Source organism: Oncorhynchus kisutch, linkage group LG1, assembly GCF_002021735.2.
Source record: "Oncorhynchus kisutch isolate 150728-3 linkage group LG1, Okis_V2, whole genome shotgun sequence".
NCBI lineage: Eukaryota > Metazoa > Chordata > Actinopteri > Salmoniformes > Salmonidae > Oncorhynchus > Oncorhynchus kisutch.
This window is the reverse complement of record NC_034174.2, coordinates 26092979-26118596: the sequence shown is the minus strand read 5'-3', so window position 1 is coordinate 26118596 and position 25618 is coordinate 26092979. Positions and strand designations below refer to the sequence as shown.

The following is a 25618-nucleotide window of genomic DNA, read 5'->3' as shown; positions in this document are numbered from 1 at the left end:
TAAGGAGAGTTGACTGCTATAACACATTACTAACAGTAAGACTTTGCTAAGGAGAGTTGACTGTTTTAACACATTACTAACAGTAAGACTTTGCTAAGGAGAGTTGACTGCTATAACACATTACTAAAAGTAAGACTTTGCTAAGGAGAGTTGTGATCGCTATAACACATTACTAACAGTAAGACGTTGCTAAGGAGAGTTGAGATCGCTATAACACATTACTAACAGTAAGACGTTGCTAAGGAGAGTTGAGATCGCTATAACACAGCCAGGTAAAAAAAAAAGGCCACTTCCCGATGGACATCTCAAAGAAGAGCTGTCAGAACATCGATGAGTACATTTAGAGGAAGTTGTTTAGTTATTAAGCGCCATTGATTTTGTAGTCTGAATCACACACTCTCTACTTCTGTGAGTATTCACAACAGATCTCTCCCCTTCACGTCTGCTCCACTTATTAATGATTCTCTGTATTGCTATTGATCTGATGCGTACACGAACTGACCAAGCAGAGTTAGTTCAACTGGAATGCCCCATACAGTCTGGTCTGGGCAATAGAAGCAGACACTGCTCTGTGGCTCTTTGACTTTGATCTAGATATGAACATACAGCTCTGGAACAGTTTCTCCTAGGGTTATTAGCATCACAGAATACAGTATCATTGGACAACTAAAGGAATTAACCAGTCTCATCTGTATAGATCTGCTGAGGCAGAGGAAGCACGGACATGACTTCAACGTATGTGGGGAAATACAGGAAAACTGGCTTCTGATGCTATCAGTAAGGATAACAAAAAGTATTTCTGTATTTGTCCATTAAAAACATTCCTTCATTAATAACATTCCTTCATGAGCCAAGCAAGGTCAGTTATTAGCGTAGACACAATAACCCTACATTCTTCAGGCTCTTGCTTGTGGCAGGATACTGTTTGTTCTTATCATCTTCTCATGCCTATCGTCACACACCGTACAGTAGGTTTCATGTGAAAGAAAGGAACAGTTGTTCTTTTTCTGCACAGATGGTGAAAGCTTAAGGGAGCCATGTTCAGACATGCTCAGCCACTACAAGAAACCCACAAAGCCTCAGTAGGCTGGGGAACACATAGCGACAGCATAAATATTGCATACCACACGACTACAAGTGTGTGTGTGTGTGTGTGTATATATATATGTGTGTGTGTGTGTGTGTGTGTATATGTGTGTGTGTGTGTGTGTGTGTGTGTGTGTGTGTGTGTGTGTGTGTGTGTGTATATATATATATATGTGTGTGTGTGTGTGTGTGTGTGTGTGTGTGTGTGTGTGTGTGTGTGTGTGTGTGTGTGTTTGTGTGTGTCTATACGTGTGTGTGTGTGTGTGTGTGTGTGTGTGTGTGTGTGTGTGTGTGTGTGTGTGTGTGTGTGTGTGTGTGTGTGTGTGTGTGTGTGTGTGTGTGTGTGTGTGTGTGTGGAGGGGAGGGGGGGTTCATTACATTGCTTCTTGCATTCTAGTTGGGGAAACATGTGAAGGCTGGATTTCCTTAAAATAATCACTAATCACACACCACCAAAACAAAACGACAACATACATTACCATTGACACAGGGATCTTAAAGAAAGGTGAGAATACTCTTCAATTAATATCTTGTGGACAGACATACGTAACATGATGGTACCGTACGTCTGTGGGATGCGATGAATAACGAAGAACTGTGTTTCCGGTACACAGATTTTTTTGTACCTGATCATTGAACAAATCAGGATTTTCCACGGACTCGCCAGCTTGCATTTTTCGAATTTTGGAAAGTGAGAGGACTTTTGGCCCATTGACTTGCCTGAAACTTGCAGAGAGTTTCAGTTTAGAGGGAGTGAGACTTCACAAGTACCGTTAATATCTTTCTCTTAACATTTCCCCCCAGAACTTATTTGACCATCTGATGCAGTTATGCAAAATTTTTGTTCTGGGCTTCCAAGATTATTCTTCAGGTAATACCAGTCGACAGGTCATGAATGAAAAACTCCTGAACTTCTCCAATGAATCATCTGTCTGAGGGGTAGCTCACAGCACACTTTGAAGGGACAGACCAATAGGCACTGCAGGAGCACATTCGTACCCTTCACACATTATAACCATAGTTCTGTCTTCCCCTGCTTTGCTCAATGTCATGGCCTTGAGAATGTCCCTCAAACACATCCGTTCCAGACCTCTGACTTCATATTAAAGTTGTTGCTGATACAAAAGACATCCCGTTATAGCAGTTTCTTTTAATTACACTCTTTTAGGGGCTGATTAATTCTGTCATCTTGTGATAACACAGAGATCTGATAGCGACTAATTAACATGCAAATGCATGAGGACTTTATTGGTAATGGGATTTAGTGTCTACTATGGAGCTGTCACCTGTTCGATCAGTGACAGACAGGGATGGGGAGCAGGAGCCCAAAAAATCGTGTTTGATTTACCTTCCCTGTCCCTTCATCACAGTGTCTGTCTGTGAGTCAATTTAACCCGTCAGTCACACAAGGACGGGAAACGCAGCCTGGTCACATTCTCCATCTAAATTGCATGTGCTTGACAGGAGCAATGTGCATCATAAGAGCAGCTCAGCTAATGATAGAGCTTCTATAACTAATAGAAGAGAGTAGACAAACAGCTTTGTCTGATAGTTCATGTCTTTGTTAGATGTCAGACAAAGTAGAAAAAAACATCCAGTGTTGATGCATAAAAACATCAATGGTCTTTTTGTTCTTGAGAACAAATGGTAGCAGGACAAAGTGTGCATACACAATCCACGGCCTTCCTTGCAAGCCTTTCATTCGCTGAGCGACAGCCGAGTAAACAGGTGTGGAGGATTAATCACAACAGATTTGTGTGAAAACAACGAGCAGGATGAGTGACACGGTGTACAAACATGGCTTTAAAGCTCTTTAGCAGTAATTAGATAGAAAGCGAACAAATGCTAGATGTGGCATTGGTGTGAGAACCCAGAACCACAGCTCCAGAGGCTGGGGCAGAGCAGGATGGCGACAGAGGTGGTGTAATGACCAGGCCTTAGACAGTTGCACAGGAAGTGGCTTGGTGTGGCAGAGCAACAGCGCCAGGGGATGGTCCAGGCTAATTGGCTCTGTCCAATGCCCAGACAAACAGCTCCAACACTGGGACTGGGGTGTGGGCCAGGCTCGGCAGGCAGATGCTGACTGGCACCGTGCTGGCACTGAAGTCATGTCAGTCCAGGTGTTGGGCTTGGACGGCGCCAGGCTCAGAGAATGCTCAATGGGGATGTCACTGGAACCGATTTCTCTCTTTCTTTCTCTCTCCGGAGCTGGAACTGGATCCAAAACAACTCCACTACCCGCGTCCAACAGATGTGCAAGCTGGCATGCAATTAAAACCATCCATGATGGGTGAATGGACATCAGAATTTCTACATATGTAAGCTACAGCATGGTATACTTGGATAATATTATATACTGGTCAATTAAAATACATCTCAGAATCACAAATCTCAAACCAAGTTTTGATCGAATGCTGCCACCCAACCCATGAAAATTCAAGAACAGAGTTGTTACACAGTTATGAGTCTCCATCTTCACCCTCCCCTCCAAAAAAGGTCATCACCAGTTAAATAATGAGCAGCAGCCTCAGACCGATAACACCTCCTCAATTATAAGAGAGAGAAAAGTCTAATTACAGACTCTTCTTCTGTGCTAAGATTATTAGGCAGAAACTGATAAAAGGCTTTAGTACCTGGGCCCTGCTCTCTCTCCTTCTCTCTCTCTTTTTCCATATCCCCTGCTATATCTCACTTTGCACTGTATTACCTCTCCTGAAGAGAGGAAATCTGCAGCACTCCTGCTACGGCAGTAATCACCTTTAATTGCAAAATCTCGGCGAATAACTATCCCAGCAATTATTTTCACAGTGATGGCACGAGTAGAGGGGCTTTCTCTACACTATCTCATTGGGAGGTTGTGGGCTACAGTGGCCTTCAGAACAGCCTCAATTTGACGGGCATGGACTCTACAACGTGTCAAAAGCGTTCCACAGGGATGCTGGCCCATGTTGACTCCAATGCTTCCCACAGTTGTGTCAAGTTGGCTGGATGTGCACCTGGCACCTACTACCATACCCCGTTCAAAGGCACTTAAATCAATTGTCCTGCCAATTCACCCTCTGAATGATTCACATACACAATCCATGTCTCAAGGCTTAAACATCCTTCTTTAACATGTCTCCTCCATGTAATTTACACTGATTGAAGTGGATTTAACAAGAGACATCAATAAGGGATCATAGCTTTCACCTGGATTCACCTGGTCAGTCTATGTTTTGGTAAAAGCAGGTGTTCTTAATGTTTTCTACACAGTGATTGTATCTTTTATATTTCCCATATTTAAAAAAATCTGTGATCAAGACTTGAGCCCCTTTCCATCCTGCTGGTATGCTAACGACCGTGACACTGGCCCCCATGTCTATATTAGGGAGATGGAGAAGTTCTGTGCTCGGCAGAAGGAGGGTCAGAAGTCAATTAGAACATACTCCCACTCTGGGCAGGTGCGGTGCTCCATTTGGGATGTAGTTCGCGCTTTCAGAAGTAGCTGTACATCAGACAAAGTTCATTTTAGCACGTCGGCACTTCTATTCCTGTTGTGTAAAAAAGTTGCATTAACTTTCTAAAGACATATTCTTGATGTATTATAGTGCACCAGTCTCCCCGACTGTTTTAAACAGAGAAGCATGCAAACCCAGAAACAATAATTATTATCTGACACATAAATGATCAAGTCCAATACTTGTGCATGAACCAATGTGTCACTGAAGTCACATAGATATATGTCCTGTACTATACTGTGTTCTGGAAGCCCTCTCCCCTGTGTTCTTGAAGCTCTCAAATCAAATCAAATGTATTTGTCACATACACATGGTTAGCAGATGTTAATGCGAGTGTAGCGAAATGCTTGTGCTTCTAGTTCCGACAATGCAGTAATAACCAACGAGTAATCTAACTAACAATTCCAAAACTACTACACACAAGTGTAAAGGGATAAAGAATATGTACATAAAGATATATGAATGAGTGATGGTACAGAGCGGCATAGGCAAGATGAAGTAGATGGTATCGAGTACAGTATATACATATGAGATGAGTATGTAAACAAAGTGGCATAGTTTAAAGTGGCTAGTGATACATGTATTACATAAAAATGCAGTAGATGAGATAGAGTACAGTATATACGTATACATATGAGATGAATAATGTAGGGTATGTAAACATTATATTAAGTAGCATTGTTTAAAGTGGCTAGTGATATATTTTACATCATTTCCCATCAATTCCCATTATTAAAGTGGCTGGAGATGAGTCAGTGTGTTGGCAGCAGCCACTCAATTTTAGTGGTGGCTGTTTAACAGTCTGATGGCCTTGAGATAGAAGCTGTTTTTCATTCTCTCGGTCCCAGCTTTGATGCACCTGTACTGACCTCGCCTTCTGGATGATAGCGAGGTGAACAGGCAGTGGCTCGGGTGGTTGTTGTCCTTGATGATCTTTATGGCCTTCCTGTGACATCGGGTGGTGTAGGTGTCCTGGAGGGCAGGTAGTTTGCCCCCGGTGATGCGTTGTGCAGACCTCTCTACCCACTGGAGAGCCTTACGGTTGTGGGCGGAGCAGTTGCCGTACCAGGCGGTGATACAGCCCGACAGGATGCTCTCGATTTTGCATCTGTAGAAGTTTGTGAGTGCTTTTGGTGACAAGCCAAATTTCTTCAGCCTCCTGAGGTTGAAGAGGCGCTGCTGCGCCTTCTTCACGATGCTGTCTGTGTGGGTGGACCAATTCAGTTTGTCTGTGATGTGTACGCCCAGGAACTTAAAACTTACTACCCTCTCCACTACTGTCCCATCGATGTGGATAGGGGGGTGTTCCCTCTGCTGTTTCCAGAAGTCCACAATCATCTCCTTAGTTTTGTTGACGTTGAGTGTGAGGTTATTTTCCTGACACCACACTCCGAGGGCCCTCACCTCCTCCACTGTTGTGTCGTCCGCAAACTTGATGATTGAGTTGGAGGCGTGCGTGGCCACGCAGTCGTGGGTGAACAGGGAGTACAGGAGAGGGCTCAGAACGCACCCTTGTGGGGCCCCAGTGTTGAGGATCAGCGGGGTGGAGATGTTGCTACCTAACTTCACCACCTGGGGGCGGCCCGTAAGGAAGTCCAGTACCCAGTTGCACAGGGCTGGGTCGAGTTTGGAGGGTACTATGGTGTTAAATGCTGAGCTGTAGTCGATGAACAGCATTCTCACATAGGTATTCCTCTTGTCCAGTTGGGTTAGGGCAGTGTGCAGTGTGGTTGAGATTGCATCGTCTGTGGACTTATTTGGGCGGTAAGCAAATTGGTGTGGGTCTAGGGTGTCAGGTAGGATGGAGGTGATATGGTCCTTGACTAGTCTCTCAAAGCACTTCATGATGACAGAAGTGAGTGCTACGGGGCGGTAGTCGTTTAGCTCAGTTACATTAGCTTTCTTGGGAACAGGAACAATGGTGGCCCTCTTGAAGCATGTGGGAACAGCAGACTGGGATAAGGATTGATTGAATATGTCCATAAACACACCAGCCAGCTGGTCTGCGCATGCTCTGAGGGTGCGGCTGGGGATGCCGTCTGGGCCTGCAGCCTTGCGAGGGTTAACACGTTTAAATGTTTTACTCACCTCGGCTGCAGTGAAGGAGAGTCTGCATGTTTTGGTTGCGGGCCGTGTCAGTGGCACTGTATTGTTGTCAAAGTGGGCAAAAAATGTATTTAGTCTGCCTGGGAGCAAGACATCCTGGTCCGTGACTGGGCTGGTTTTCTTTTTGTAATCCGTGATTGACTGTAGACCCTGCCACATACCTCTTGTGTCTGAGCCGTTGAATTGCTATTCTACTTTGTCTCTATAATGACGCTTAGCTTGTTTGATTGCCTTGCGGAGGGAATAGCTACACTGTTTGTATTCGGTCATGTTTCCGGTCACCTTGTCCTGATTAAAAGCAGTGGTTCGCGCTTTCAGTTTCACACGAATGTTGCCATCAATCCACGGTTTCTGGTTTGGGAATGTTTTAATCGTTGCTATGGGAACGACATCTTCAACTCACGTTCTAATGAACTCGCTCACGGAATCAGCGTATTCGTCAATGTTGTTGTTTGACGCAATACGAAACATATCCCAGTCCACGTGATGGAAGCAGTCTTGGAGCGTGGAATCAGATTGGTCGGACCAGCGTTGAACAGACCTCAGACCTGTGCCATAGTGTATTCTGGAAGCGCTCTCCCTATACCATAGTGTATTCTGGAAGCCCTCTCCCTATGCCATAGTGTGTTCTGGAAGCCCTCTCCCTATGCCATAGTGTGTTCTGGAAGCCCTCTCCCCCGTTACCATAGTGTGTTCTGGAAGCCCTCTCGACTGTGCCATAGTGCGTTCTGGAAGCCCTCTCGACTATTACTTTAGTGTGTTCTGGAAACCCTCTCCACTGTGCCATAGTGTGTTCTGGAAGCCCTCCCGACTATTACTTTAGTGTGTTCTGGAAACCCTCTCCACTGTGCCATAGTGTGTTCTGAAGCCCTCCCGACTATTACTTTAGTGTGTTCTGGAAACCCTCTCCACTGTGCCATAGTGTGTTCTGGAAGCCCTCTCCACTGTGCTATAGTGTGTTCTGGAAACTCTCTCCACTGTGCCATAGTGTGTTCTGGAAACTCTCTCCACTGTGCCATAGTGAGTTCTGGAAGCCCTCTCCCTATGCCATAGTGTGTTCTGGAAGCCCTCTCCACTGTGCCATAGTGAGTTCTGGAAGCCCTCTCCCTATGCCATAGTGTGTTCTGGAAGCCCTCTCCACTGTGCCATAGTGTGTTCTGGAAGCCCTCTCCACTGTGCTATAGTGTATTCTGGAAGCCCTCTCCACTGTGCCATAGCGTGTTCTGGAAGCCCTCTCCACTGTGCAATAGTCTGTTTGTTGCAGGGGGCATATTGTACACACTAGCCCAGATTTGCATTACCTGCTGATAATTAAGCCACATGAGTATATAGAGGGGTGTGCTGTAAGGACACTGACGAAGCCATAGGGATTTGAACTGGCCTCCATAACTATCCCATGCCATTCCCTTCATATCCCAGTATTTACTATTCTTGTTACTATTCCAGCTGGGACAGAAAAAGGAACCCATTTTCAGATCCTTTCTCCCAGCTTCCTTTGCCACCATCAAAGTCATTTGCACTACAGAGACTTACGGGAAGGCAGATGTTTAAAATATCCCAGAATGAGCACCGCGCTCTGGATTCCCAAAAGAAATTAAAGCAGAACCTGTGGTTTTTCGTCTCCTGTCCATGCTGCTACACAACTGTGACAGCCCCCACCGGACACGGTATACATGGCCGCTTTTTAAGTTCACAATGGTTCCATTGTGAAAAAAGGAGAACCAACCAACCTATTGAAGATGAGAAATATACAATCAAATCAAATCACAAGGGGGGGCCGAAGAATGACAGGTGATTTTCCTGCTCGGCTTAAAGCCTCTTCCAGAATCAAATTACACTTTCCCAGCAGGTACTTTCCCAGACTGTCTTCTGTTCTGTGGACGCATAATTTAGCTCTCCTTGGGCCACTCTGCACATGGCCAAAAGAGAGACGGCAGAGCTGTAGTAAATGAGAAATGATTTCGGCTAAAGGTTAGCTGGCACAATCCACTTGCCACTCTCTTTGTTGCTGCCTGCCACTTTCGATAAGCCAGCTCTCCTAATACAAACACAATATTTAAAGACTTGACTTTCTCCCTCTTTCCTTGTGCAAGACTGAATGATGTCTATCACAGGGCTCAGTGACATGGAGTTTAGCTGTGTCTAGGACTGTGTGTGTGTGTGTGTATGTGTTTATCCTTGTGTGTATACTGAATGAGTGTGTTTGTGCGTGAGAGAGAGAGAGAGAGAGAGAGAGAGAGAGAGAGAGAGAGAGAGAGAGAGAGCGGGAGAGAAAATGAGAGAGAGAGGGAGAGACAGAAACAGAGAGAGAGACAGAGAGAAAGAGAGAGTGACAAAGACAGAGCGAGAGAGACAATGAGAGAGAGAGATTGCTTACCCATCCACACTATCTGCCTGTATGAAGTGAGTCACATTTGTGAATTAATTTATGTTCTCTCTTTGCAGAAATAAAAGCAAAAAACAATAGTATTAGTCCTGTAATGGCTACATTCCACAACTCTCTATACATTTATTCATTTGTTAATTTATTTTATATGAACCTTCTCCAAAATATAAATCATATGGAAATCTAAATGAGACTATACTACAATGAGACTAAAAACAAGAAGAAGCAGCTCCGGTGGGCATGAGATCACCAACACTGGACAATTGAGGAGTGGAAAGAAATAGCTTGGAACATGACAGCAAGTTCAGTTTACTTGAGTGGCCTGAGCAGTCCCCAGACCACAACCCAATAGAGCATGTTTGGGATGAGATGGAACGGGCTGTTTGCTGCATGAATGTACCGCCGTACAATCTTCAGCAACTGCGTGATGCCATCGCGTCAGCATGGACCAACATCCCTGTAGAACGTTTCCAACACCTTGTAGAATGCCCCGAAAAATGTAGGCTGTTCTGGAGGCAAAGGGGGGTCCAACCCAGTACTAGATGGGTGTGCCTAATAAACTCTCCGGTGAGTGTATATTCCTCCTAATATTGTGCAATCTGTGTGTCTCTTCATTGGCCCATACTATTGTTTGCATTCAAAACCAGGTTGTTTGTATTGATCTCAGTTTGTCACTGTTTGAGTAGCCATTCATTTCGGTAATTTGTGTGGTATTAAAAAAGATTCTACTAATGTCTTCTCTCATGTAAAAAAGTAGAATTGCATGAAATGTGCTTATAAAAGGCAAAAAAGGCAGACCCTGCTAAAAGAAAATCCCCAAGTGTGGAAATGCTAAGAATGCGGCTGCTCATCTGTATGCCACTACACAAATGCTATATAGATGCATGACATGCTTTATTATATAAAATACAACTGAATATAACACTGACTGAGTATACAGGACATGAGGAAAAATGAGAAAGGCATCTGCAGTGACATGCTGTATCAGAAGATGACAGTGCTTTGTTGGAGTTGCATGTAGCTTTCTGTATCACATTACAGACCCAGACCCAGATGTCTGGCTGAATCTGTCTGCTGAATCTCAGCACTGCCATGCTTCTCTGAGTCTCTCTACCTTTTTTACAGTGCAGAAATGCAGAGATATTACCAAAGAGGATCCCCTCAATTTCATGTACTCAACACTGTATTTAATTCAAGATGAGTTTGGAATACTGCAGATCCTTATTGCATTGCATGTGTCATTATTCATTTTGCTGTGTAAGCCACGGATGCTTTCTCATGGAGACCATGAGAGAAAGTTTACTTTGGAGGGAATAATGCCTCAAGAACTGTGAGTAATGCAGTCTTGTTTGGTAACATGTTTGATCACTCATGGAGCTATTCATATTATTCATAAATCTATGTGAAGGTGATACCTCTTTCTCAGCATAAGCTTATGCAAAGAGATACTTGAGACCTAGCAAATAATACATCTGGTAATGAAGTGAATGTGTTTGGAATGTGAAGCCGATCACAACTCTGTAAACCATGCTTCATACATATATTTGCATTCCAAATGAGATGCAAATCAACACTTCTATGACATCTCCTGAACCTCTCTCACACTTAGCTAACAACGAAAATTGTGTTCAAGCTGTAAGCGCTTGGGCGTACGCACCACATCAGATGATTCCTGCTTTATTGGGCAATTTACCAGGTCCTCCACAAGTACAACAACATTAGCATATGGAGAGAGAGAGGGGGAGAGAGAGGGTGGGAAAGAGAGAGAGAGAGAGAGGGGAGAGAGAGGGTGGGAAAGAGAGAGAGAGGGCGCAAGAGAGAGAGGGAGGGTAAGGACGGGGACTATATAAGTTGCTGCTTCTAAAAAGTACAGCAACTTCATGGTCTTAACATATGCTCAGCTAAATCAGCTCAATACATCCCACAGTCGGTAAAATAATTAACAGTTTCATCATCGGCAAGCGTTGTCAATAGCCGGTTATGGCGAACACATTTATAAACTTGACAATGCCAAGTACCCCATGGGAGGCTAGCTGTGATACTAAATCGCTCGCCTTATCTTCCTCAGTAGGGACAGATGGGAGCAGCAAGGAATAGAGATGCTTTAACACAGACTTGGAAAAGTAGAAGAGACAAGAAAGTGGATTGAACGCTGCAGTCAGGAATACATAGATGTGTTTAGGGTACAATGCATGTGTGTGTGTGTGTGTGTGTAATACATTCACAGATTTCACAACACATTGTGTGCCCTCAGGCCCCTACTCCACCTACTCCACCTATCTACAGTACAAAATCTATGTGTACGTGTGTGTATAGTGCGCATGTTATCGTGTGTGTGTATGCATGTGTCTGTGCCTATGTTTGAGTTGCTTCACAGTCCCCGCTGTTCCATAAGGTGGTTTTATTTTCAGGTTTTTTAAAAATCTAATTTTATTGCTTGCATCAGTTACTTGATGTGGAATAGAGTTCCATGTAGTCATGGATCTATGTGGTACTGTGCCACTCCGATAGTCTGTTCTGGACTTGGGGACTGTGAAGAGACCTCTTGTGGCATGTCTTGTGGGGTATGCATGGGTGACCGAGCTGTGCGACAACAGTTCAAACAGACAGCTTGGTGCATTCAACATGTCAATACCTCTCATAAAAACAAGTAGTGATGAAGTCAATCTCTCCTCCACTTTGAGCCAAGAGAGATTGACATACATATTATTAATATTAGCTCTCTGTGTACATCCAAGGGCCAGCCGTGCTGCCCTGTTCTGAGCAGATTGCAATTTTCCTAAGTCCTCTTTCATGGCACGTGACCACATGACTGAACAGTAGTCCAGGTGCGATAAAACCAGGGCCTGTAGGACCTGCCTTGTTGATAGTGTTGTTAAGAAGGTAGAGCAGCGATTTAATATTGATATACTTCTCCCCATCTTAGCTATCAATATGTTTTGATCATGACAGTTGCTCAACTTGCTCAATTTCCACATAATTGATTACAAGATTTATTTGAGGTTTAGGAGTTAGTGAATGATTTGTCCCAAATAGAATGCTTTTAGTTTTAGAAATATTTAGGACTAACTTCTTCCTTGCCACCCACTCTGAAACTAACTGCAACTCTTTGTTAAGTGTTGCAGTCATTTCAGTCGCTGTAGTAACTGACGTGTATAGAGTTGAGTCATCCGCAAACATAGAAACTCTGGCTTGATTCATAGCCAGTGGCATGTGTTTAGTAAAGATTTTTTAAAGTAATGGGCCTAGACAGCTGCCCTGGGGAATTCCTGATTCTACCTGGATTATGTTGGAAAGGCTTCCATTAAATAATATACTCTGTGTTCTGTTAGACAGGTAAATCTTTATCCACAATATAGCATGGGTGTAAAGACATAACACATACGTTTTTCCAGCAGCATGATGATCAACAATGTCAAAAGCCATACTGAAGTCTAACAAAACATCCCCCACAATCTTTTAGTCATCAATTTCTCTAAGCCAATCATCAGTCATTTGTGTAAGTGCTGTGCTTGTTGAATGTCCTTCCCTATAAGCATGCTGAAAGTTTATTGTCAATTTGTTTACTGTAAAATAGCATTGTAGCTCAAACACCGTTTTTCCCAAAAGTTTACTACGGGTTGGTAACAGGCTGCTTGGTCGGCTATTTGAGCCAGTAAAGGGGGATTTACTATTCTTGGGTAGCGGAACGACTTTTGCTTCCCTCCAATTCTAGGGGCACACACATTCCAGTAGGCTTAAATAAAAAATATGGCAAATGGGAGTGCCAATATTGTCCGCTATTATCCTCAGTAATTTTCCATCCAAGTTGTCAGACCTTGGTAGCTTGTCATTGTTGATGACACCAATCATTTTGTGTGTCTGTGTATGTATGTATGTGTGTGTGTGAGTGTCTGTGTGTGTGTGTGTGCATGTGTGTGCACTGTAAAAAGTCATTAGTTCTGCTAACTACATTTTTTTGTGGAAACCCGTAGTCAAGATCCATTCAAGTAACCCAACTCAAAGTATCCCAGTGTTCAATACTTGTGACATCACAATCTGTATGGGTATCTTTTTAAGGTAAATGTTTCACTGTTTTGTGTTTTAGGAACTTTTCTACACTATATTACATGTATTCTGAACTATAATGAAGTATTTGAATATTTGTTGTAGTGAACATAAAAATGTAGGGTCCTTTCTACTTAAATTCCTAACCTTCATTAATAGTTTTTTTTTTACAAGTGTAAGTAGTAAGTAGTTCTGGTGTCATTAAGATATTTGACGATTTGTCATTTTAACCGACCTTTGCAGGAATTGTTGAGCACAGTGCTCATTCCTCTAGTAACCGACAATGATGAGACAGCCTACAGGGAGGAGGTCAAAGAACTGGCAGTGTGGTACCAGGACAACAACCTCTCCATCCATGTGAACAAGACAAAGGAGATGATCGTGGACTACAGGAAGAGGAGGTCCGAACATACCCCCATTCACAGTGACGGGGCTGTAGTGGAGTGGGTCGAGAGTTTCCATATCACTAACAAACTATCATGGAGAGCAATGTCATGAAGAGGGCATGACAACACCTTTTCCTCCTCAGGAGACTGAAAGGATTTGGCATGGGTCCCCAGATCCTCAAAAAGCTATACAGCTGCACTATCCTGACCGGAGAGAGCATCCTGACCGGTTGTATCACTGCCGGGTATTGCAACTGCTCGGCATCCGACCGTAAGGCGCTACAGAGGGTAGTGCGTACAGCCCTGTACATCACTGGGGCCAAGCTTCCTTCCATCCAGGACCTTAGCCAAATACATTTAAACTCAGTTTTCACAATTTCTGACATTTAATCCTAGTAAAAAAGTCCCTGTATTAGGATCACCACTTTATTTTAAGAATGTGAAATGTCAGAATAATAGTAGGGAATGATTTATTTCAACTTTTATTTCATCACATTCCCATTGGGTCAGAAGTGTACGTACACTCAATTAGTATTTGGTAGCATTGCCTTAAAAAATTTAAAACTTGGGTCAAACGTTTCGGGTAGCCTTCCACAAGCTTCCCACAATAAATTGTGTGAATTTTGGCCCATTCCTCCTGACAGAGCTGGTGTAACTGAGTCAGGTTTGTAGGCCTCTTTGTTCGCACACACTTTTTCAGTTCTGCCCACAAATTTTCTATAGGATTGAGGTCAGGGCTTTATGTTGGCCACTCCAATACCTTGACTTTGTTATCCTTAAGCCATTTTGCCACAACTTTGGAAGTATGCTTGTGGTCATTGTCCATTTGGAAGATCCATTTGTGACTAAGCTTTAACATCCTGATTGATGTCTTGAGATGTTGCTTCAATACTGTATATCCACATAATTTCCCTCCCTCATGATGCCATCTTTTTTTGAAGTGCACCAGTCCATCCTGCAGCAAAGCACCCCCACAACATGATGCAGCCTCCTCCGTGCTTCACAGTTGGGATGGTCTTCTGTGGCTTGCAAGCCTCCCTCTTTTTCCTCCCAAAATAACAATGGTCATTATGGCCAAACAGTTCTATTTTTGTTTCATCAGACCAGAGGACATTTCTCCAAAAAGTTTGATCTTTGTCACCATGTGCAGTTGTAAACCGTGGTCTGGCTTTTTTATGTCGGTTTTGGAGCAGTGGCTTCTTTCTTGCTGTGCGGCCTTTAAGATTATTTTACTTGTTTTACTGTGGATAAATACTTTGTACCTGTTTCCTCCAGCATCTTCATCTTGCTGTTGTTCTGGGACTGATTTGCACTTTTCACACCAAAGTACGTTCATCTCTATTAGACAGAACACGTCTCCTTCCTGAGCGGTATGATGGCTGCATGGTCCCATGGTGTTTATACTTGCGTACTATTGTTTGTACAGATGAACGTGGTACCTTCAGGAGTTTGGAAATTGCTCCCAAGGATGAACCAGACTTGTGGAGGTCTTGGCTGATTTCTTTTGATTTCCCCATAATGTCAAGCAAAGAGGCACTGAGTTTGAAGGTAGGCTTTGAAATACATCCACAGGTGTACCTCGAATTGACTCAAATTATGTCAATTAGCCTATCAGACGCTTCTAAAGCCATGACATCATTTTCTGGAATTTTCCAAGTTGTTTAAAGGCACAGTCAACTTAGTCTATGTAAACTTCTGACCCACTGGAATTGTGAAACAGATAACAAATAAGTGAAATAATCTGTCTGTAAACAATTGTTGGAACAATTACTTGTGTCATTCACAAAGTAGATGTCCTAACCGACTTGCCACAACTATAGTTTGTTAACAAGAAATTTGTAGAGTGGTTGTGTGTATGTAAGTGTATGTAAACTTCTGACTTCAACTGTATATACTAGGCGGTGTCAGAGGAAGGCCCGGTCACTCAAGTCGTAGACTGTTCTCTCTGCTACCGTACGGCAAGCGGTACCGGAGCGCCAAATCTAGGTCCAAAAGCCGCCTTAACAGCTTCTAAACCCAAGCCATAAGACTGCTGAACAATTAATCAAGTGGCCACCCCGACAATTTACATCGACACCCCCCTTAGATTTTACACTGCTGTTACTCACGGTTTATTATCTATGCCTAGTCACTTTACCCCTATCTACATGTACAAATTACCTAGACTAACCTGTACCCCCACACATTGACTCGGTACCGGTACCTCCTGTATATAACCTCGGTATTGTTATTTTATTGTGTTCTTTTTTTATAGATTTTTTAAAACTTTAGTTTATTTAGTTAATATTTTTTATTGAACTGCATTGTTAGTTAAGGGCTTGTAAGTAAGCATTTCAAGGTAAGGTCTCAAATACCTGTTGTATTTGGCGCATGTAGTAACCTGGTATATTTATGTTTACCAATAGATGGCAGTATTGACTCAGGACAGGGGTTTGCTTTCCGCTATCCGTAGCCATTTCCTATGTCTGCCTATATAACCGTGATTTAAGAAAGCTTCAGGTAGCTTAAGCCAGGTGCATTAAAGAATGTTATCCTAAGTTACAATTAAATACTAAACCGTACTTTAGTGGCATGAGTCATCAATCTAAGAAGCCTCTAAGAATACTACAGAGCATGTGACAAATACAATTTGATTTGATTTTAACCGGAGGTAGGGCAGCTAGCATTACATGATGCTGTATTAGCCTCTGTCATTAAGAGTGGTGCACATGACCTTGTTGATGGTGGGAATGGCTTCTCATTACTGAACATCAATTTGCTTAACAGTTTCGATATCAGTTTATCAAGAGCAATTACACCTCAGAGCACAAAAAACTGCTTCATATTATGTTTTAAATATACTTATCTTTCTTCAAACATGCATACAACATTGTGTAAAAGTATTTTAATTATTTCTTAATTAATTAAACAGTCCTCTAAAAATCAAGCCACATTGCACTACTATGTTTCAATAACTTGCAAAAACTTAATGATTCTATATCAGCACAACACGGATAAATAAAGTGTTTTTTACTAAAACATCAATGTTTCTGACGACTACTTTATTTGTTTTTAAATGGTAGATTGACTTTAAAATAGAAAAAAATCATAACTTGAAAAAGCTCAATTTAAGATTAGCAGAACACACATATAAAGTTATATTTACCAATAACCTAATATTTGTAGACAGTATTCAAAAACATTAAGTGATAAGAAATATTATTGACATTTGAGTTAGTACAACTTTTATGATTTGAGTTCTACTGACCGTTGGAGGTGTTTGAGTAGCCACTAATCAATTTATTTTCTAAGTTATGCAGTTACTTTTAAGATTGTGTGAGTGTGTGTGCATCTGTGTGTTTGTGTGCGGGTGTGTGTGCGTGTGTGTGTTCTGCTGAATAATATGTCTAGAGATACCTGTCCTCCTGCACAGTCTCAGGTAGACCCTGAGGGTGAGGTGAACAACATAACAAGAACCCAATGGGCTAATGGGTTCCCATGGTAAACATTATTATTTGACACCCCCTCACTCCTCCCTTTATCTAACAAAGTAGGCTACAGTACTGCATGTCCAACAGTGCCAGACAGATGGGGGCTGCACTTTAGAACAATTGCTCATCATTTGCACAGGACAGTGTGGGCCGTGTTCTGGATCTTTCTCCTTTATCTAAACTATCGGCGAAAGCTCCAACTCCCCCCGGGAAGGGAAAATGACAAATCTTGGCCATTTGATAAAAATGTTAACTAGGTGAGTGCCAGAGAGATGGATAGTAGCCTGTCACAGCAGGCAAGAACATGAGGATCCATTGATATTTGTCATTACATAGCCCTATTCCCCCCTATGTTCCCTAATAACACTGCCACAAAATATGATGAATGACAGTCAAATAACAATGCAGCGCCTCCCCTGAATATGATCTCTCTGTCTGGATATCCTCACACACAGCAAAGGGGAGCACCATAGATAAAGATCTAATGAGCAATGCTATCACACAATATCAGGGTTGAGAGAGACCCACTACATATCTTAGGCAGGCTACGTCAGCACGGCGCCGAGGATGTGTCTGGCTAGTAGAAATAGAACGGAGAGCGGGGAGGGGATTTATCGATTGGGTGGATAGATACTGGAATGAAAGATAATAATCGGGAAGCTAAATAAGTGAAATTCAGTCTCCAGGGCCCCTGAATGACTCGTTGTCTTTGGAGTGACTAGGCACATAAGCAGAGCAGAAACAAGGTGGGGTAATTTAAGAGCTGCTGTTTCCAACAGCAAGCAGCTAGAGACAGTAAAATGACTTGCCTGCTTTCCCTTGCAATGTTCTCCCTAGCTGATCTGTACAGTAGAAATACATATGAAATATGACAGAACCAGACATAACAAGCAGTGATTTTAGAACATACTGTAGATCTAGTTAAAAAAGAAAATGCATTAGATAAATTGTATACAGCGAATCATTAAGAATAATGTATTTCCACCCTCGTTATTCAGGGGGCATATTCTAGCCTTGACCCCGACGCAGTCATCTTCTCATTTATTGTATTCAGTTCAGAGATGGGGTGAATATTCATGTTGCTAACCCCTCTTCCAATCAATAAGCCTGTATCAAACTCCTGTTCCTGCAACTGTTTCAGTGGCCAGCACAAATAAGCAGAACCAAAATGGAAAACATTTACAGTAGCTGCCGATCAAACCGGATCCATTCAGACCCGTTTAAAAGCTACAAACTGCCTTCAAAACACTAGGTTCACAGCATTTCCTCCATCTGTCTGTCACTTCCATTCTCCCTAGAGAACCTGGAGAGGCATTTGAAAAAAAACACACAAGGCCTAATTGGAGAAAATAACATCATTACAACTTATAATCACGAGCTTACATTGTTCCCCACTAACAAGCATGGCAACGGCGTAATTGAGTTTCCACTGATCTCTGAGGTGGCTCAGAGCAAGAACAGAAGAGAGGCATAGCCTGGTGCCATCTCACTGCTTTTTCCTCTGATTAAATAGCCATAAAGAGTGCACTTTCTCTCTCTCATCCAATAAGAGTGACTCGTGTCTACAGTGCCGGTGTTCTTAATAGGACTGAAGAGGAGTATTGGGATTCTTACTACACGAAGCGCTATGGTTATTAACGCCAGCTCACGACTAGATGCTACAGTACAGATCTCAAGCTCCTGTGTTGAGATGGTGTTCCAGGCACTGAGAGTGAGTGAGTGCAGACTTCATTAAAGAAAGACCACACTTTTGATTACAATTGTCATTTACATGTTCTGAGCATAAACACATACTCAATCAGCACTTAATCAGTTGGATGAGATGGATTAGGGTACGAGGACACAAACATTTGAGGCATCATTCAAAAGCTTGTGTTTGTCAACAACATGGCTTCCCAGGTCAGAAATGTAGGAAAAAATGTCAAACGTGGAAATGGAACCCATTATTGGGTTATAGTTGTACCAGGCTAAAAGGTTTACCATCTACATTTTGGGTCATGGTCACCATGTACCTGCTGAAGTACAGTAGCTTTAAAGTGCATATTCAATGGGTGTAAATTGCATTTCTTCATGTGCATAGAATGATCATGGCAAATATTAGCCTCTGTAGTTCAGCTGGTAGAGAATAGCGTTTGCAACGCCAGGATAGTGCGTTCAGTTCCCAAGACTACCCAAATGTATACACGCATGACTAAGTCACTTTGGATTAAAGCGTCTGCTAAATAGCATATATTATTATATTAGATATTAGATAAAATGTGTGTTAAACGAATGCCAAATGTGATTCAATGTTTTTTTCCCCCTTGGCTGATTAAAAGGTCATAGCACATATTTTTGAAAGTGCTGACCTTTAAAAGGTGTAATGAGTGGTGTCTGGGCAGAAGGCTGCTGAGGTGCAAATACACAATGCTTGCCATGTTGTGGGGCAGGCATCCAACTCTCTACGCCTTTCAACCTTTTCTCTCTCTTCCTCTCTCTCTCCATCTACCCCACTCTCAAAGCCCCCAGAGGCTATAGGCCATCACATTCATAGATGTGATCTATTTTCAGTTAGTAGCTAATTGGGTGTTTGACATGATTCATTGTAAGTGTATAACTTGACCATTGATGAGCATTACCAAGGTCAAGTAGATAAATGGCTGGGATATTGCTATTCGCCCCACTGTAATGATTATTACAACATCATTCTCCACACAGTGAAATCCTTCACCTTTCCAATCATGTTCATCTGATATCCACTCTGACCTTTTGGAGCAAGTTATGGTGCAAGCGCGGAGAAGACGATACAACTTGACTATCTAGAGGAAGTAAAAGTCGTAACAAGGGCGCATGCTGCTACTGCAGGCAATATTACAACAATATACTGTATCTTTGTTTATGTCTCTCTGTCTTTCATCTCTGCTAACAAACCATACTGCCGTGAAAGCATATGTAACTTGTTTCAGGAAACTAGGAGTATGTCGCGTGCCACTACTTCACAGGAGAGGCATTTGAACATAATGATTATTTGTTTTATCAAAATTATTTTTGGGTCCGAAATGCATTTTTTGTCCGAAATGCATCTGGAAATTGTGAACTTTCATGTGCCTTATTAACAAACTTGCATGCCATCTGTAAATACGAATAAAATTGTTAAATTACGAGCCTAGTTGGTTGAGCCATGGAAAGAGGTAGAAACCTTCCCACTAGCCATGATTGGTAGTACATGCCAAGAGATGAGTTCGGATTGGTCTGGTATGTAGCACGCTTCTGTCTATAACATGAGCTTCTCAGTATGTGTAGATAATCTTTCTAACGCATCTCTTTTGAAAGATATCATGAAGAACTTCAAACTGCAATTTAAAGCGTACTGTTAGCTAGCTAGCATTATGTGTATGATCTGTGTAGTATTATTCTTATATTCCTATCTCAGAGCCATTTGCATTGCTAGTTATAGTCTGATGTTAGCTAGTTAGCTAACATTGAACCTAGTTGGACAGCTTTAGCTACCTGTATATTAATGTAGGGTAGTAACATTATGAGTTTGGATTTACACCTTCTGTATCCTGTGCATGTGACAAATAAACGTTGATATTATTTGATATAGTGTGTGTTTACCAGAGACGGTAATGTGAAGAACAACATGACCCGCACCAAAGTCAAATTAGAATATAACGTTAGGCCAACAAGACAGTGGAATTCTCCAGTGGAATTCCCTGCTTTTATTACGTCATACTCACTACTGTAAGCTATTTTAGCTAAAGTTAAGACGTTGTCAGCTATATGATACGGTCATACTTTGAACTGGCAAGCCAGCTAACTTAATGTTAGCTAACAAGCTAGAAACTAACCAAAACATTATTTAGAAAGGTGCTTTTAGTTGCCTGGTTTGTTAGATTGACTTATACGAAATTAATTTTAAACGGATGGGTGTATTGGTGTTAAAGTACACTTAAGAGGGTGTAAACGATGCTGAATAGGTGTAGACAAAGAAGAGCTCTCCTGTAGGTGTACCAAAATATTGAAGGGCCATTTTCTCAATAGTGGGGTTACAAGTTTATAAACTTTCAAAGCAGAATTACTTTCCCATTTTTCCTCAACTGTAGTGTATGATATACCATTCTCTTCTTTTCTCCTGTGTAAAAAACACGAGTTCAAATTATGCTACATAAAACAGAATTGAGCCGGTTGGTCACATATATAAATTGTAAAGATGTCAGATGAACTTGACAAAGTATATTTTGTACAGTACACTCTTTATAGTAGTGCATCTGTATGAAACTTTGAATAGCTACAGCATCTAGTTCGGTGAGAGAGGAAGACAAAACCTGAAAAAAAAAAAACATTTGCTGTTGTCTCCATTATGACTACTGACAAGCTCGTACATTCAAAGCACATAACAAAGAAAATTTGTGAAAGAGAAGAGAAAAAAACAAGTGTAATATGCCATGACAGCTTTTTTGGCAAGGTGACACTGCTAAGAAAATTGGAAATGGCATGTGTTATATCTGAGAGAGAGAGAGTGCAAGAGAGAGAGAGCGAGAGTGAGTGCAAGAGAGAGAGAGGCTGCTGACTGTATCTTTCAGAATGGCTGTCAGGCGGGGGACAGGCTCTTTACGACCACGTTGCGTGAATCTACCGGGCCGTGTCACTTCATCTAAATAAAGTGACAAATAAAATCGCCCTCCAGAGTCCCATGCCTTTCTCTGCGACAATAAACACCCCAGACAGTGGAGCCTCAGTGCCTGCCCCAAAGTCAGCCTTGTAGTGAGCACGGCCACTGAATGACTATCTGGGGTAATTGGCCTAGTCACTGACATCAGAGACATCAACCAATCATTATGTAATGTCCTAATCAGCAATACAGCAAATCAGAGGCTGTGACTAGATGACGTGGGTCTGAAGTTTAGATGTCTATTCACTAAACACAATATCACCCAAATAGATGATTGGAAACCCCGTATGACATTTCTCACTAGTTTCACACTGTGAAGGAGGAAAGTGGTTAAACTATTCTATTGCCTCTTAAATAGTCTTTATGAGGGAGTAAATGTGCACAGTTTGAGTTATAAAACACTTAACAGTGGTAAGGTATGGGGGAGCCAACACTGGGTGATTATTCATTGTGAAGCAAAACACCTCAGAGGAAAAAAGGTCTAATTTGCAGCGTGTGACATCAACAATATGAATGGCATACAGTAGCTGCTTTCACAATAACCCTTATGATCACATGCAAATTAAAAACAAACATATTTGTATTTGGCTGGTGGGCCACGCATGTGGATGCGTTCTATTTCCGCCTCTGGCTCGTTAGGGAACTATAGTCAAGCCTGTTTTTATTAGATGTAGTAATTAGAATATTCATATCAAACTTAGTCATTGATATTCATTTGGTGTGGTCGCTCTTGTTGCAAATTTTAAATGTCACAGGGAAATTTAAATCACTATGAAAGGCATGTTCATTATTTGTGTATTGAAGTATCGTGGTTCATTGGTTTGGTGATTTTATTTTCGAAAAGGTCTCAGGGTGTATTGACGTTTGTTCAACCCCAGCTGTAACATGTTTAATTAAAGCTATTATTTTGAGCTACAGATGAGCTAGTGCATTACTGATAAACATAAGATAACTATGATGAAAACAACTCCTACCCTGGAAGAATTTAAACAGACAGTGTGTCATATTGAATATCAATGTTTAGTCATAAGAACTCAAATCAATGTAGTGGGAGAGACAAAATAACTTTAAAAACGCTCTACTTTACCTCATCATAGACGTTGTCGTTTCTCTCAAAGTCACCTGCCTTCCTGGGGAGGACATGCACGTGAACATGCTGAAAACACACAATGACAAAACAAATTAACATGTTTTATTTTTTAGATATTATGTTATTCACTCATCCAGAGAGACATGCATACTATGCTGTGCCAGGTACTCTTGTAACAGACTGAACTGACAACAGACCTATCCAAGAGAGACATACATACTATGCTGTGCCAGGTACTCTTGTAACAGACTGAACTGACAACAGACCTATCCAAGAGAGACATACATACTATGCTGTGCCAGGTACTCTTGTAACAGACTGAACTGACAACAGACCTATCCAGAGAGACATACATACTATGCTGTGCCAGGTACTCTTGTAACAGACTGAACTGACAACAGACCTATCCAGAGAGACATACATACTATGCTGTGCCAGGTACTCTTGTAACAGACTGAACTGACAACAGACCCATCCAGAGAGACATACATACTATGCTGTGCCAGGTACTCTTGTAACAAACTGAACTGACAACAGACCTATCCAGAGAGACATACATACTATGCTGTGCCAGGTACTCTTGTAACAGACTGAACTGACAACAGACCTATCCAGAGACATCTTTCATTTATTTTATTTTTTTCACCTTTATTTAACCAGGTAGGCTAGTTGAGAACAAGTTCTCATTTGCAACTGCGATCTGGCCAAGATAAAGCATAGCAGTGTGAACAGACAACACAGAGCTACACATGGAGTAAACAATTAACAAGTCAATAACACAGTAGAAAAAAAAGAGAGTCTATATACATTGTGTGCAAAAGGCATGAGGAGGTAGGCGAATGATAAAAATTTTGCAGATTAACACTGGAGTGATAAATGATCAGATGGTCATGTACAGGTAGAGATATTGGTGTGCAAAAGAGCAGAAAAGTAAATAAATAAAAACAGTATGGGGATGAGGTAGGTAAAAATTGGTGGGCTATTTACCGATAGACTATGTACAGCTGCAGCGATCGGTTAGCTGCTCAGATAGCAGATGTTTGAAGTTGGTGAGGGAGATAAAAGTCTCCAACTTTTTTTGCAATTCGTTCCAGTCACAGGCAGCAGAGAACTGGAATGAAAGGCGGCCAAATGAGGTGTTGGCTTTAGGGATGATCAGTGAGATACACCTGCTGGAGCACGTGCTACGAATGGGTGTTGCCATCGTGACCAGTGAACTGAGATAAGGCGGAGCTTTACCTAGCATGGACTTGTAGATGACCTGGAGCCAGTGGGTCTGGCGACGAATATGTAGCGAGGGCCAGCCGACTAGAGCATACAAGTCGCAGTGGTGGGTGGTATAAGGTGCTTTAGTGACAAAACGGATGGCACTGTGTTAAACTGCATCCAGTTTGCTGAGTAGAGTGTTGGAAGCAATTTTGTAGATGACATCGCCAAAGTCGAGGATCGGTAGGATAGTCAGTTTTACTAGGGTAAGTTTGGCGGCGTGAGTGAAGGAGGCTTTGTTGCGGAACAGAAAGCCGACTCTTGATTTGATTTTCGATTTGAGATGTTTGATATGAGTCTGGAAGGAGAGTTTACAGTCTAGCCAGACATCTAGGTACTTATAGATGTCCACATATTCAAGGTCGGAACCATCCAGGGTGGTGATGCTGGTCAGGCGTGCGGGTGCAGGCAGCGAACGGTTGAAAAGCATGCATTAGGTTTTCATTCACAACCTTGTGGTGAAGCAATGCTGTAAATCACAGGAGGGTTACAATACATTCCGCCAAGTGTACCACCTGTATACCACCGGGACTCCTTAATTTTATGCTTTTAAAACTTAAATTGACTTTGTCAGACATCCTTTTCTGTTCCCCCTTGCCTCGTGCTGTCACAAACTTGGCCATCTGCACAGTTAGTTTCCAACTTGCAGCTTTCCTTGGGTGCTTATTAGTGTGGTAAAGTCCCAGAACAACTGCTACGTATTTACGCAGAAGAAGAAAAAACACACACATTAAAACAGGAAAGATAATTAGACAATGCAAACATTTATCTTACACTATGCAAATCTGCAACAAAGTTTTACAGAGTAAAACAAAGTCATTAGCTAGTGATAACATAATGAAGGACAAGTAGAGAACGAGAGACTCCTCTGAAATGAAATACAACAAGCTCAAACTGAAGAAACAATGTCCTCATGATGCTAATGTCCCCAGCACTTACATATGCTTGAATTTTAATCAGCAATCCACTTGGCTCTAGTTTGCTGAAATGTTGCATACTTCAAATAATGCAATAGAAATCCACTAAAATAGATGTTAGTTAAATGAATAGTTCAGCAGCAGAGTTCCTAACACAACAACCACATGAGGAATTAACGGAGTAAGCCTGTATAATGAAGTGGCGGAGTCACTTTGTACATGTCATGTACATGTCATTTTTTATATTGTCTCAGTTGATTAGTTCCCTTTTCAATCCCTGGTATATATAATTATTATTTCTCTCTAGTAAAACAGAATAAATCAATATGAAGAATGAATTCACATGACAGTAAGCCACATTCACAGGAAATAGGCTTACCTCCGACATTATTTCAGAGATGGTTTTAAACACATTTTGCAAATTGTCATACCGCATTTTACAAATTGTCAACAGTCATTGTGATTCTGCCACTGGCATTGTGGGAGAACAGCACATCATCGTGTTTGTATAAGCATCACCGTGAATAGAGCAAGTGTACTGTCAAGGCTATTCAGATGTAAGAAATGATTCCCACACAAAGCAGCCTCCTGGGCCTTCTGAATACTTGTGACAGTTCTTTAGAGTACACAGCTCTTACTTAATAAGAGCATTCTCAGAAGTATCTTCAAAACAATTTGATTAGCTGACTTGAATAGATGTTCATTAGCATACA

General features: G+C 41.9%; 1 protein-coding gene across 1 annotated transcript in view; it reads right to left on the bottom strand.

The window, feature by feature from the left end:
- The window catches only part of fhit (fragile histidine triad diadenosine triphosphatase), a 297437-nt gene that overhangs the window by 21389 nt on the left and 250430 nt on the right, over positions 1–25618 (bottom strand). The window contains exon 7 of the mRNA XM_020491402.2: positions 22720–22788. Coding sequence (XP_020346991.1) covers positions 22720–22788 — 69 coding nt within the window. The remainder of the gene's footprint in view (positions 1–22719; positions 22789–25618) is intronic.